The sequence below is a fragment of the Gallinula chloropus genome (assembly GCF_964237585.1).
Source record: "Gallinula chloropus genome assembly, chromosome: 1".
Lineage (NCBI taxonomy): Eukaryota > Metazoa > Chordata > Aves > Gruiformes > Rallidae > Gallinula > Gallinula chloropus.
In genome coordinates this window covers 38,201,056-38,216,245 of record NC_140085.1, presented here as the reverse complement: position 1 = coordinate 38,216,245, position 15,190 = coordinate 38,201,056, and the positions used below count along the sequence as shown (strand labels likewise).

Here is a 15,190-nt window from a genome sequence, read left to right as displayed (position 1 = left end):
GAATGTACCATGAATCGTATTTTCATCAATAGGAGATGATTTTTGTAAGTGTTTTTGTGTCCCAAGTTTTTATGAAAGCTCAAGTGTGAAAAAAACATATGAAATAATTTAACATGGCAATGGCAAAACTTTTCCACTTGCCTGTGCAGCCAAGTACATCACAGAGCTGTTAAAATATTTTCTCCTGGAGATTTTAGCAGTCCAAAGACCTGACTCCTTGGATGAATTGAAAGAAAAAAAATCAGCTTGTTGAAAGGTTCAGGCATCTTCAGTACTTAGGTCTGGTGCCAAATAATTTTTAGGATGAGGGCAAAAGCACCCTGCTAGGTGACAGGCTACAATAAAAAACAAACAATGTACTGCATATTTTGGCAATAAAAATAGCTAAATGATCCTCTAGAAAATAGATTATGTGCACCATTCTCAGGGCCAGCTAATGTGCAGTTATAGTGTAAAGAAACAAGTATTTGTACTGTACTTGTATGGTATATAAAGGTATAATGGGGTTGCAGTAATTTTGAGAGCCCTTGATGTTGCTATAATAGCAGTAACGGACAAATTATTGAGCAAATACCATCAGTTAGCAACAATCCTTTGCCTTTCACTTCATCTTTGGAAATGAACGGAGTCCTTGCATGTGGTTCTCTACTCACAACTGTGAAACAAACACACCAGAAGGAAACTGCCATGGCAAGGCAAGAAGTTTGAGGCTTTCAAGGTGTCTGTGGGGGTGGTGATGCTTTTTTTTTGGGGGGGAAGGTTTGAAGCAGGTTTTTTACTGCTTTTTTACAGAACAGGTAAGAAAAATTATGGAGTTTGTTAGCTTTTTTCCTGTACATGCTAAATATCCTATCTGACTTCTTTCCAATATTGGTGGCTCCTTGATAACATGAGATAATCCAGCTCTATTAAGGAAGCTGTTTGAGGCTTTATGGGATCATTCAATTAAAGTAATGGAATTTGGTAAAGGTAACACAGACAAATACAACAGCCAATTTTATGCATGTCAAAGTGATAGTCAGTTTAACATGATCAAGCAGAGATCCTTGAGCATGGATACACACAGTGTATATAAATTTTCTCAGCCCACAAGAATTTCTTCATTTGACTTCCTCTCCCACCCTGACACTTTAATTTCTTCCAATTTCTGCTCCCTTCATTTTGCACCCTTCTTTCCACCTTCTTTCCATACTGAATTTGTAGCCTGTGCAAAAGACTGTTAGCAGGGAAAACTTTCTGAGGGAGGCTGATTGGAATTTGGCAATATCCCTTCTCAAGTCCCTTCGGTATATAAAACGAGTTAATGGAAACAGTTTATGAATAGTCCATTCCCCTCTGCCTAGAAACCTCTAAACAGGAGTCTAGTGCAAAGATAAACTGATTATATTAACAGGCTTCGAGCTTATCTCCCTTTGTGGCTGGATTTGCAGGGCACCAGGGTAGTATCTCAGCTGCTGCTGTTGCTGATGATCCAGACTGCTGCACAATCACAAACTGACCTGAGGGCCAGATGTATACATCAGGCAAACAGAAGATTGACAGCCGTTATTTTAGAGCTTTTCAAATGCTGATGTAATCATGAGAGCTTTTCAGGCACGGTTATTAAGTTGTTTGTTTTCACTCTCTGCATTTTTACCCTCATGGATAAAGGCAACTCGGAGAGCTGGAAGTGTGGAGCTTATGCCATCATTTTCATTCTCTTCCAGCTGTAAACGCCACCCCCAGCAGCTGGAGCCTGGACAGTGGGAAAGAAGCCAGAAACACGTCAGAAAGTGGAAAGCTTATATCTCCTCCTGTACCACCAAGACCTGCACAGACTGGTGAGTTAATGGACATTTCAGGCTGAGCTCCAGTGGAAAAGTGATTTACTTGAGGGCTTAGATTCTTTCCACTCTGATTAATGTTTAACTTCTTGGGCAGGTTAATCTATTATTTGATTACTTTCATGGAAGGCTGTAGAGCTGCCTCCACAGGTATTTTCATTTTGTTAATTTTCTCTGTAGCATTCTGTTTCCAGTACCCTGCCCCTTCACTTAATGGCTAAGTAGTGTCAGGCAGATCATGCCAGTACTACGGAGGATGATCAGATTTAATCTTTTGATCTTACGATAATTGGAGGTTAGCAGTCAGAAATTATTGTTAACCACAAAGAATCTTACTGACCAGAAAATGCACAATAATCACGGAAGTACAGGAGTTCTGGTACTGTAACCAATTTGCCTTTCAAACAATTAATTTCCATTTAAAGGAAAGGCTGCTTAAGTGATACTGCAAATATAATTGTTCACAAAGGAGTGAAATTGCTTTTTGTGTTTTAGAATTATGCCTCAAAGTACATCCAGACATGTTTACAGTATCTTCACTGGTAAATGTTTGATATAAGTACATTATGTATCATCTCTCTTTTTTCTTATTTGATGTACACACACATAATGCATTTATTAAGATAGAATGGGAAAAGTTATTTTACTGACTTTTGTAAATTTTATTATTGTTTAGTAGAACATAAACCTATTTACAGTTATATAAATTTGTCAGAGGGATGCAGTTATTACATTTTTTTTGGTTGTATACTGCAAGGTAATCCTGAGCACAAAGTAAAATAAACAAAATCTCTAGAACTATTTGCAGCCATCGGCCTTGTACCTACAGGGAACCAGAGATAATGCTTGTGTATAGAAAGATCTCTTACACACTTAAAAAGATTTCTTGGTGAAAATTGTAATGCCAAGAGTGCACTGAAATCTTTCTTGACTTTACAGCATCACCAGCAAGACACATAGCCTCTGTTTCCCCTTCACCTGCTGGCAGATCGCCGATGAAGGTACTGTCTTATTGCAGTGAATTGCCTTTGTGAGAGTTGTGCGGTTAGACAGTATGTATTTAATACACCTTATTTGGGATTATATTATGCTTTCTTATAATTATCATATGCCTATACAAAAACCATTCAGAAGAATAAGTAGCCATAACAGTTATGGCAGCTCTGAAGATTTTCAACTGCAGGCAAGGAACCTTACCTTCACAATCTTTAGCCTCTAAGTGTTGGGCTTCTCACCGATGTGGATAATCAAGCTCACCTCAGTCAGTGGACAGACAGGAGTGTAAGAAAGAAATGTAAGTGGTGCCTGATGGTCCGCCTTGTCCAGAAAAGTGTGGCAAAAGAGGAGATGGCAGCTGAGGAAAACCTGTTGTGCAACTCCTCCAGCATTCAGAGCTGTAGGATTAGAGGGTATGTTAGAGAGTAATCCCTGCCTCGGTCATTTTAATATCCATTTCCTGTGCAGAACGATCCAGAGATGTCTTAGGAGCTGGAAGTAGCTTGAAGTCTTCCAGCAGGAAATATGAAGCATAGGCTGTGAATAAGCATTGGTTCTTACACTGGCAGAGATTTCGTTTCTACTTCAAGATATGTGACTATGTTGGTACCTGCTATTGTGCAACAATCTTATTCTTTGGAAAACTTGAGCAGAAATTCTCTGTCTTCCACAGCACTGGAGGGTGTGAACACGCAACCAGTGTATTCCAGGCAAGGCCCACTGCTGACTGAATGTAAAACATCAGTCTCAGGGATAGCCTCTACCACCCCATTAAAGCAGAGGTAATTCTGCAATTAGAAATATGAGGGTCAACAACCTGGAAGGAGACCAAATACAACGGAGTGTGACTGGTGCTTCAGCCACTCAATTGCGAGGGCAGATGGAGGCAGCCCTCCTAAAGCTGTCCCTCAGCTACCCAGTGCCTAACTAATGCTGCAGAGGTACACATCTCCTGAGGAGGAGGAATGTGGCATGCCAAAATGCATCCTTTGCCTTTGAGGTCCCTAATCACAAGAACACAGTCGTTTTCTCATTTCTTATCCAATGAGCCTGGGACATTTCTGCTTGGAGGTGCACAGTGGTTCAGGTTCAGCACAGAGCACTGTGCGGAGCAAGGCTGCCCTGTGGTCCTGTTACCATAGTATGCCTTCTGCTGAAGTGAGCACCGTTCCCAGGTTTTTACTGGAATTACTAAAGGTGAGCAACTGCTCTTTCTTTTTCTTCCCAAATGGAATCAGTACTGATGATTCTTATGGACGTTTGAAGCTTGTCCTAGTATTTTCTTCTAAAGGCCTGGACAGAATTTAAGCATTTTACAGCCAAAACCTGGATTGCCACTTGGGAGAGGAATGCTGGCCCAGAATACTTTGGGGAGTTGCTGGATCTCACTTTGAGCATCCATGAATTTCCAGACTCTTTTGCTGTCTAGACTGTTGCTCACTCCTGGTAGAAGCAGTCTGCACTGCTGCCAGGAACCAAGTGCTTGCCTCCTAAATTGAAGCAGGCAGGGTTTACACATAGTTGCTCTTGTTCTGAATGACAAGACAAAGGTCTGAAATGTAATCTATGGTCACCTAATCCAAGCGTCAAGCCTTACTGGAACTCAGACCAATTACACCATTTATTTGAAAACCTTGACCCTGGGTGTTTGTGGGGGTAGGAGTGTGGCTGCAGCCTCCTCACATGCAGGGGAATGGAACCTGAAACAAGCAGTTAAACAGGCTCCTCACAGTGCCTGGAATGTCTTCAACATGCAGTGGACAGACTGAGCTTTAAATAAAAATTACTCTGCTTTTCCCTAGCCATATACAGGGTTTAGTTTTTACTTGTTCCAACTGTTACGAGCTGCCAGAGAAAAGACCATCTTAGTACAAAACCCTCCGATGTAAATGAAGATACTTTTTCCATTGCTTTCAGTGCACTGTGGATCTAGTCCTAGATGGATAACTAAAATTATCTAAACAGCATAAAGTCAGTGCAGCTTACTCGATACACCCCTACCCCTCTCCTTTTCCTCCTTTCCCCACCCTTACTTGCATGGCTCACGGACTCACCTCAAGCTGAGCTGAGTGCAAACCAGTCTTAACAAAAATTGGGGTGAGAAATTTGTCACTGATGTGGTTATTCCATCCCTTCTTTAGCCTGTGTTTGAGATCATTAAGTGTAGATTGCCTCAGATGGCTCCAGTCAAAATTAGACATGCTGCAAAAACTTTTCAATATGTACAGTATGGTCTAACCTCTTACAGTTTTCAGTCGAAGTTGCTTCACTAAAACAGGAAGGCTCAATGTTTTTAGGTAGGGCTTTAGTGCCCCTGACTTGTATTCTTCATCAGCACTGTTGGGCTCTCAGCTCCTCATCCCTCACGTTTCTCTCACAGACCCATGAGGCTGCTGCTGCAGCTGTTTGCAACCTCTGCCCGCCACTGGAGCCCTGTCCTTGGGGCCGGCAGTGGTCGTTTGGTTTTCATCCAGGCGGCACGGTGTGTCCGAGGAATGCCTGGGAGGTGGGCGAGGGGAAAGGTAGAGCGACTCTGACTCAAAATGCCATCAGCAACAGCAGCGCCTCACCTCCTGCCTTGCTGCTGCTGCCCCTGAACAGCAACAGGAGGCAGAGGCTGAGCGGGGCTGGCACCCGGCAGTGGCTCTTAGCTTGACTGCCTGCTCTACACTTCACCTCCGACGCTGCCATGACGCGCTTGAAAACGATGCCACGACGTAAATGCACTTTTCATTGCGTGACGAAGCACTAAAATTGTGAGGGGAAGCTTCGGGAAATGAAGGCGGAAGATGAGAGGCTGAAGCAGGCGCAGGGACCGGGATGCACGTCCGGCGCGTTGGCGTTAGGGGGCAGGACACCCCCAGGGATGCCTTGTCCGCCGTTCTGTCTTCCACCTCCAGCCCTGAATTTCAGCGTTTGTTTCAAAGGTTTCCAGATTTTTCCAGGGTATTGTGATAATAAGATAACATTTTAAATACAGTTTTGCTTCCACTTAGGCGAGTTAACTCCCATGAGCATGGTTTCAGGTGTACCTAGGCTAAGCTTTCTAATGGTTTCTTACTGGATCTTAATTAAACAGGGACACAAGCACTTAAGTTTACAGGGCCTCAGAACCTGTGCATTGTATCTCCGTACGTTTTCAGTCTGAGTACAGAAACGTTCTCCCTCCTTCATTTACTCCAGGTAAACTCTTCTTCTGCCCTTCCTTTCAAGCAGGGGTCAGTGCAGTCGTTCACACCGTCTCCAGTGGAGTATCATTCCTCGGGGCTCATATCCAACTCCCCGGTGCTGTCGGGGAGCTACAGCAGCGGCATCTCTTCGCTCAGCCGATGTAGCACATCGGAGACGTCGGGCTTCGAAAGCCAAGGCAGCGAACCAACAGTGACTGTCCCAAGCTACAGCGTTTCCGAGGAGCCTGTGAGAAAAGAAAGTAAAACCCCGCCGCCTTACAGCGTGTACGAGCGGACTTTGAAACGCCCCGTTCCTCTACCTCACAGCCTCTCCATCCCGCCCGCCGCGGACCCGCCGGCGCTGCCACCCAAGCCACAGCTCGTCCGGCCAAACAATCTGGAAAACAGCAGCAGGAGGACTGAGCAGGTTCCCCGGCCCAGGCCTCTGCCCCGCAAAGTCTCCCAGCTATGAGAAGTCACTTTTATATTTAATTGCAACCAGTTCTTTACCGTTTAAGAAATAATATTTTTTAAAAATGGTAAAAAACGTGTTTAGTTAGGCACTTTAATATTTTGCCCACCTTTTCTTTTGAGTAAATTTGAAATGCTTATTAATATTATGTTGCACATTTGAAATGAAATTACTAAGTTAGGTTGCCAGATACTATAGGGAGCATGAATGAGAGGATTTTTTTTTCTTTTTTAATTTCACGGTGGTGAATACTGATAAATGCTTTTATTTGTACCTTATTTCTATTTCAAAGACTAAATCTAAAAATCCTACAACTCTCATCTGAGTTAGCCGAATGCTTCTTACAAAAATGCAGAATATACTGACTGGATCTTTACTACTAGAGATAAATGCACGCTTTCTAACAAAGTAGTCTGTAGACTAGGATGTTTCTGCTAGTAGGCTGAAAGTTGCTTCTCTTATCTGATGAACAGGTTAGTCATTTCAAATGTCCGGAAAACCAGAGACATTATACAAGTTATACTGCAGAGAACTGTTGTAAGAATGTGGTTTGGAATTCTTGAAACACACATTTGGTTGATGTTATTTTTAGAAATGGAAAAATACCTGCATTTCATTCCAGCATACAGCACCGCTCTGGTGAATCCTGACAAGGTTGTGTGCCATTAGTGTTTCACTGTACCTGACGCGCGTCCTTTTCTTGTTTGAGGTGCAGTTTACTTTTATTCTTCCAGTTAATGTTTTGTTGTTGGGTTTTCTCTTTCATCTTTTTTTGTGGGGTTTTCTTCTTAAAGCTAGCAGCTTGCTAGCAGAGGCGCTCTGCTGTTTTTGAAGTTCACCCTAAAATACAGTCTGTGTATGAGGTGCGTACAGATGCATTGTTCTTTTAACTTGTGTACAAGAATCAGTACTGACTTGTACCAAGGCAATACACTAAATGAACAAATTTTTTGAAATACAAATTACTGGCAGTCAATTACTAAATTTCAAACGCTAATTGCAAAGGTCACTAATAATTCTGTAAAAACCTAGCAAAAATTCAGATCAGCTCTTTGGGTAGGCGCGTACCGGTGGAGTCAGGTTTTGGATTTGCATTTTTTAGCTTGAGTTCATCACCATCGTCTTTATTGAAGGAGAATGGTGTTTGGCCTCAGGTTGTATTTCAGTGACCGGCATCTGAAGAGCTCTGGAAAGCTAATGCCAAGCCGTAGGAATGTGGAGGGAAGGAAAGGGAAGGGAAGGGAAAGGAAAAAAAGAAAAAAAAAAAAAAAAGAAAAAAGAAGAAGGAAAAAAAAGCACCTTCTGTATGTATTTTTTTGTATCCTCTTTCTTTTACTGACTGTTTAACATGTGCTTGGGAACAGATGTGTGAACTGCATTTTAAATCATGCTGTTAAAAATATTCTCCCTCTTTTGTTGGGAAGCTCATGTTGATTTTAGCTGTGTTTGATTTGTTGATAGTTTAACTGGAAGAAAGTGACCACTTTTTATATTCTCTCAATTAAACCTTCAGCAGTTACAAGCTGTTGACGGTAGTTATAGAGGTTTTCTATAATAAATGTTCAAGTATTTTTGTACATAATTGGTAAATTTTAATAAGGAGTGTACCATTATGTGAAAAAGAAGCAAACAGTTGTGTATGCAGTAAGATTGTTATAATTATGCCAAATACTTTATGTATGGGAAAAAGAATATTTGTAAATATGTGCTTTTAACAATAATTCTGCCATATTGACTTTACAATTTTGAATGTCAGAAGAAATTAATATATGTTAAAATATTTATGTTTTAGTGAAAGTATTCATAACTTGAACAGGAACATATGAATTTTAGCTTTGTATCTTGCTGATTTCAAAGTCTGGAATTCCTTGAACTAGCTCTTGCTTTCTACTATAACATTTTTGTGTCTGTAACCACATCATAGAAGGTGTAGGAGGCTACATATTTATGCTGATATAAAGAGGTAATGCCTGAGATTTAAATAAGGTGTCACAAGTAAGATAACAAAGGTGCTTTGATTTTTTTTTTTTTTAATTTTTTTTTCAGCCCATGTAGTTCAATAGATTTTGTTGACTAGTGCTTGAGCACAGTATGAATCAGTGTCATTTGCTCCTGAAACCCTTTTTTTATTTCTGGCAGTGAGCAGAGTTGATGATTTTATTATTTGCGTGCATTACCGAGTCAGCTTTGCAGCAAAACATTTCACAAAGTTTCTGTTTACCTAAGCACTCATATTGGTTGCTGCATAATGTTAATATGGGATAAAATGACTCGATTAATCTTGACAGTACAACTTTTTTTTTTTTCTACAGAATGAGAGATTATAAATCAGTTTGTCATGGAATTAAAGTTCTGACTCCTTGTCTTGCTTCTTTCTGTTAAAAATATCTCCTGATGGAACTGGTTTTTTCTCTATTTGGATCCGTAAGTGCTTTGTGAGACAAAGTGGAGAGTATTGACCTGCTCCTCTGAACAAGTGAAGAATGTAAAATTTACTAGGAAAGTTCACTGTAAATTAACCTGCATGAGTGCTGTTTTTATAACCGTGACATCAGGAATACTCTGAACGATAGCAGACGGTGTAAAATTGACAGAGTAACTCTAAAACTGAGCTGACACATTTTCTGCTTAGCCAGTTTTGACAAATTGATTCTGTAGATCGGCTTTTCAACCTGATTTCCTATAAATAAAAAAAAATGTAGTATGGAATTTTGTTATGTATGTTGCAACACCCCAGCGCTTGAAAACCTAATGTAAATAAAGGTCTCGTTTGAATTTTATGTATTACTCATAAATGTAGTTTTATTGCTTTCTGGATGCCTGAGTAATTTGAAAGCTCCTGTAAGAGGACCTGGGCGAACAAATTGCTGTTACTACTCAGTGTTAGCCAACTGCAGGTATAATAGGTAGGATGGTCTTTTATTGTCTTGGAGATGCTGGTACAGCTGTGATGCTACAGGAGCAACTGGAAACTGGGCTGGCTGGCACTGAAATGATGCACTTCAGGTGGGTTCTCGTGATGTGCTAATGCCTCTTAGTGTGAGTCAACTCAGTTATCCTGATGTCTCAAGTCAGCCCATAGCAGTTAGCCTGTGTCCTGGAAGAAGAACAAAGCTGAAGGTACTCCTTGGTAGTAAAAGTTTCTGGGTAGTGCAGATGTGGCCCTGCTCACAGGGAACAGGGTATAGCTGTGTGTAAATAAATCTCCGTGGAAGTGGTGTCTTCCCCTGATGCCTGACCATTCTCATTTGCAGATTGTCCAGCAGAGCCTGCAAGAAGCACAGTGACTGAGTAAAAAGATACCAACAGGCAGGAGTCAATGCCTTGGGTATAAAGGATGAGAGAAGCATCTTGGTTTGAGTGTAACTGTGGTCAGTGATGCATGTAGCAGCATTTTATCAGCAGCCCCAGGTGCTGACAGACACAGCTCTTTGCTCCAGAGCTCTGTTGGTAGCCAGGTTTTCCCACAACGCTCTGATGATCCAGGTAGAGCTTTGACATAGGCTTGCTGAAGGGCAAAGCCCTGTCTGCTGGGACAGTATGAAAGGATGTTCACCACTGGAGCCCTTGAGATCTCTGACCTTGAACCAGATTATGTAGGAGAAAACCTTTTTCCATACTAATTTAATTTGTCCTTATCTTCTCCTTGTTGTTTTAATTGAGCTTTTGACATACAGTTCCTGTAAGAAACTAGGATGATTAGTTAATTTGGATAACATTAACAGAAATATCTTGTGATTAAACGGCAAAAATACGCAAGCCTTAGGAATAGGAAAGGTTTGGAGCTGCAATGGATTGCTCAGTGAGGAACTTGGTGTGCTTGTAATGCCAGGCTGGTGGCTCTGCAGACTTCAGTGGAAACAGAACCTATGACTTGAGTCTCCCAGGGATGGGTGGGCAAATTTACCTGGGTTAGAACTTGTGTTAAGGATACGCTTCATAGCTCCTCTCTGACTGACTGATACTGGGTCTTATTTATTTCTGTATGGCTCTTTTAGAAGGGAAATCACAGAATCATTTGGGCTGGAAGGGACCTTAAAGATCATCAAGTTCTAGCCCCCCCTGCCATGGGCAGGGTAATGAAGATGAGCAGCTGAAAAAAAGAAAAGGGCAAATAAAATTTAGGCAAACCCCTTGACAGCTAGATAATGAATTCAGGTATATTTTCAGCCAGACAGGAAAAATAATAGTGGGAGAAATTGAAATGTTAGCTGAAATTGAAGCATCAAAGACATTTCTTTAAGCTACTGTAGCATGAGTTCATACCAGCTTTACTGCTGGTTGAGCTGAAGGGGGCAGAAGGGAATCTGGAAGTCCTGACAAAATACAGCCTTTTTTTACTTTTATAAAGGCTTTGGTTTGGGCTTTTTCCTCTTTTGCTGTGGTTTACCAGAGGGAAGATGCCAGAGGACAGAGAAGAACAATTGCTATGAGTCGTGAGGGCAAAGAGTTTCTAAATAGCAAAGCCCTGTAAAGGACTAAAATATTTCCCTGGTTTTGCTAAAAGGGTTTGGTTTTGATTTTTTTTCTTACCTCACAGTACATAGTGTATTTTGCAATGAACATCTCGGTATTTTAGGGAGCAAATTCATATCCAAATTTTATAGGAAATAGCTGCTCTGATAGCTCTTAAGCTGGTGAAATTTCAGTTATCTAGTTTAATGTTTTACATCGTTGATTTGTTATTGGCGCTAGATCTGCTAGTGTATTTCAATTTGTTCCATTTCCTCAGAAATTATTCTGCAGAGGATCTCTCTGCGTTACACACTTGCTTATTTGTGTCAGACTGCTATCGCTTCTGTTTTCCTTGACCTCACTGACTTCCCTTGAAGTGCTTCCTCTCACTTTTCAAAAGAAAGGCCGTCAGCCAGGAGATGCTTCAACCTTCCCCGTGGGGAATATTTCAGAAGTGCAGCCCGAAGGGGACATGGCACAAACACACATCCTCTCCCAGAGCCAGGAGGATCGCAAGGGATTTGGGAACAAAACCTAGGAGGGGAAGTTTACCTATAAGACTTTGTGAGAAAGCTCAAGGACATGGACAAAACTAATTTGCTATAAGTTAGGAGGTGGGATGTGGGTAACATCCTGCAGGGATTGAGCTTTACTAAAAGGTGAAACTTGGTCTCAGCACATTCTGCAAATCAAAATCATTCATTTTGTTTCCTGATCTTCATTTCATGGACAAAAAGAATGCTAGGTAGGTACCTTTTTTTTTTTTTTTTTTTTTTGAGGGTTGCTGAGCATGGGATAAGGGGAGACAAATTTCTCCTGTACAAGGAGCAAAGAAATGCTGAATCTACGCTTTAAGCCTAAGGTGACTTGAGAGATAATCGCTCTGGGCCTTTGGGCCAGCTACTGCTGTTCGAGGGATGTGTCTTGTAGAACGACTTGTCCTTAATACTCCAAATACTCTCTGGTAGAGCCAAAGTGGAGAGCTCTGCAGAGCCGGCTGCTCACACTCCTTGAGCTCCCCTGCTAGTCTCTTTTGCCATCTGTTGCAGGAGGAGGCCTGCTGCAGGTGCACTGTCTGGAACACAGTCTGCTGCGGCCTAGCCACTCTGCTTGGTTTGCATGACACTCGGCTGACCTTTGTAAACACGGTCCTGCAGTAAATCCAAGGACACCATACAACACCCAGGAAAACAAATGCAAAGGTTCACATCAGTGTTCTTAGAAATTGGCACGTGTCCAACAGGAGTAGGGTTGAAGCAGCTGGTAGCCAATGAATTTAGTCTCACCCGAAGAAAATAAAACAGTCTCACACTAACCACAGTACGCTTGACAACGACCAAAACATGTCAATAAACTCAGCTTTGTTCTTTTTTTTCCCCTCCACCTACTGCATTAGGAGATGAAGCAACAAATATTTCTGTGCTGTGCTCTTTTCAGGCCATTGGGTGCAGCAAAGGAAGATTGTGCATGCTGGATAGAGGCTTTTTATGTTGCCAAGGAGAGTTTTCCTGCATCCGCAGTCCCCCCCCTCCAAGTTCTGTCTCAGAACTGAAGCACATCCTGTCAATACCCCTAAAGCTAAAATTCAGTGGAGTTTTTATAGCTGTAAAACCTGAGCTGCATGATGATAAGCAAGCAAAATCAAAGCAAGTCGTAACCTGCTACTTTGAACATGCAGACAGGGTCTATAGGGGACCAAGCAGGGAGAAAAAGAGAGAAAATTGTTTTCTCAGGTCATAAAGATCTATTATGAATTCTGGAATATTTTTTTGCTTTTTGAGACGTGCTGGATTTTTACCATATACTTTGCTGGATTTTTCCCCCTCTGTGTCTGATAATACTGGGGAATGGTTTTCTCTGGTGTCCATGAAGGTTTGAATTATGTTCTTGTATGTAGAGAAGGGGGTGGTTTTATGGGGTTGGGTTTTTTTACCTCAATCCTGTGCAAAGAAAGGCTAGGAGAGAAGAATGAAGAAGACAGGAGAGATTGTGGTCAGTGCTACGTGATACCTTGGCTCAGAAGTTGTCATGTTCAGAGAAGTTCTCTGGGGTAAAGGTCACTTCTAAATTGTGAATTGACTACCTGTTCGAATGTAGATTAAAACAAGTTTCTCAATCCTATAAAAGAGCCAACAGTGCTCTAGGGAGCACATCGGGTTTATGAATCAAGCCAAGGCTGTAAGCATCTCCAACATTTGCTGTGACACCTCAACAGTATGTTATGTGAGAAAAGGTAGCCACTGAGAGACAGAGGTTCACATATTGTTCTTTAAGAGATGTATTTACTACCTGCTTCTCTTCCCCCCATGCCCAAATCTGCTTGGCTGAAGGCACAAAAAAAATCCTTTCACAGACTCATACAATTGTGAAAACTCTGAAAAGAGTCAGGCTTTTTGCACCCTAACTTGAGGTATGTATATACGTTGTTGAGATCGCCCCTGAGCCTTCTCTTCTCCAGGTGAAACGGTCCCAGCTCTCTCGGCCTCTCCTCACAGGAGAGATGCGCCAGTCCCTTAATCATCTTCATGACCCTTCATCAAACTTTCTCCAGTATATTCATGTCATTTTGGTACTGATTTCTCCATGAACTGTCTTGTAATCACAAAATGGATTTGACAGAACAATTACTACCTTGGCAACTCTTTCCTTTTCCAGAGTGAATCCTGTGGTGTACCTGTGCTGGCCATGCCCGTTGATCTCTCCAGAAGCTGTGTGTCTGGCATGGGTGAGGAGAGAGGAGTCAGCAGGAGAAGGAGCTGCTGAAACGTGGGGAAAGCAGGGCTTCCAAAGCCAGTTGAACAGACCTGGAGCAAGCAGTTGCCTTCACAGCTCTGGCGGAGCAGCGGTGGTGCTGGGAGGAGCTCTACAGCCCAAATGCTTGCTGCTGGCCCCTCACATCCATGCACAAGGACGAAACATGGGCAAGCTCCATCTTTCTGTGGTAAGTGGACTTCTGCATTCATCTGGGATGTGGTGAGGTATGGACACAGATGTGTACCACAGCACGTTGCCCACTTTTATTTGGTGTCCTTACTGCTGCAGTAGGGATGTGCTGGTGGTATGCTGAGCATAACGACTAGCTGTCATGGTATTACACACAATTGTCTTGCCTGCAATGATGAGCTGCAATGCTGTCAAGAACACAGAAACAGCTAAAATGTCATATTGTAAACCAAAATTGCTGTTTATCGTTCTTACTAGCTCTTACACGCTTATTTGGCTCAATAACTGGGAAATAGAGGATTTTGTGAATTGTCTTAGTGAGCCTTTTGTGGTTCAGTTTAAAGCTATTTTTTATTGAAGACATTGCTAGTCCATCTTGCAAGCGAAGCTTTCTGCAGCTGTGCTAGGTGAAAGCAGGCGCAGCTTGAATGACAGGTCCTCGATACTGTGTTGGCTCATTAGAGGGATTTGAATTCCACGCTGAGCTGAAGGAAAGGGAGTGACCTGGGAGACTGAGCAGGCACTGAACTGCGGAAGCAGAACCAGAAATGACAGCAGATGGCAGGGTCAGCTCGTTAACTGCATTTATCTAATTGAAGACTTCCCATATATTGTCAGGTAACAATAAAAAAAATCATCTGTCAGAAATTCCACCTGGTCATAATTGATCATCATTAATAAATCTGTTCCAGAACAGGCTGCCAAAATCTCAGCTATGATCATGTAACTCAAACTAATTAGCTAATGACAAACGCTGAGATGAGTTGCTTTGGTTGGGTGACAAAAGGAACTGAAGCTGTGGCTGCTGTTGGCAGAACAGAAAGCTGTTTTGTGAAGGTTTGCTGGGCTGACAAAACATCTGGCTGATTTGCTGTTTTGGTCTTTCACTGATACTTTGCACATCGTGGAACACAGCGCTGTAACATGCCTTTTTTTTTTTTTTTTTCTTCTTTTTCTTTTCTAGAGACACTGATCAGACATAAAATGAGTATATACTGCGGCAAGATTAACCTGAGAACCACAGGTTTAAGATTATTTGCTCTCTAAGGAGAAAAGCGATAGCTGTGAGTCTACTAACCAAACCAAACCAAAAAGGTCCTTCTTTTAAACCACGTTATGAATGTGCCTGGCTCCCCATCTTTATTTTGAGGGGCCAGTTTAAAACTGGTGCTCCGAAATGTGTGTGTGTGCTTGTGGTGAGGCCATTTCTCACAGGCAAGGAAGCATTGTGCCATGCTGCCCTTTTACAGCATATTCAGCAGCACTAAAGCTAAATTAATTAATGAACAGAGAATGAAGGGTTTTTAATCTCTCTGCTGAATCCTCAGCCT

The 15,190-nt window shown here is 42.0% G+C and overlaps 1 protein-coding gene across 2 annotated transcripts in view; it reads left to right on the top strand.

The window, feature by feature from the left end:
- DOCK4 (dedicator of cytokinesis 4) overlaps positions 1–6,461 on the top strand; it is a gene marked incomplete at both ends in the record, with an annotated part of 250,335 nt that extends 243,874 nt beyond the window's left edge. For both annotated transcript variants that reach the window (XM_084262501.1, XM_084262500.1), the window contains 3 exons: positions 1,707–1,820; positions 2,763–2,824; positions 6,036–6,461. In XM_084262501.1, the coding sequence (XP_084118627.1) occupies positions 1,707–1,820; positions 2,763–2,824; positions 6,036–6,461 (602 nt within the window). The remainder of the gene's footprint in view (positions 1–1,706; positions 1,821–2,762; positions 2,825–6,035) is intronic.
- Positions 6,462–15,190: the final 8,729 nt, after the last annotated feature.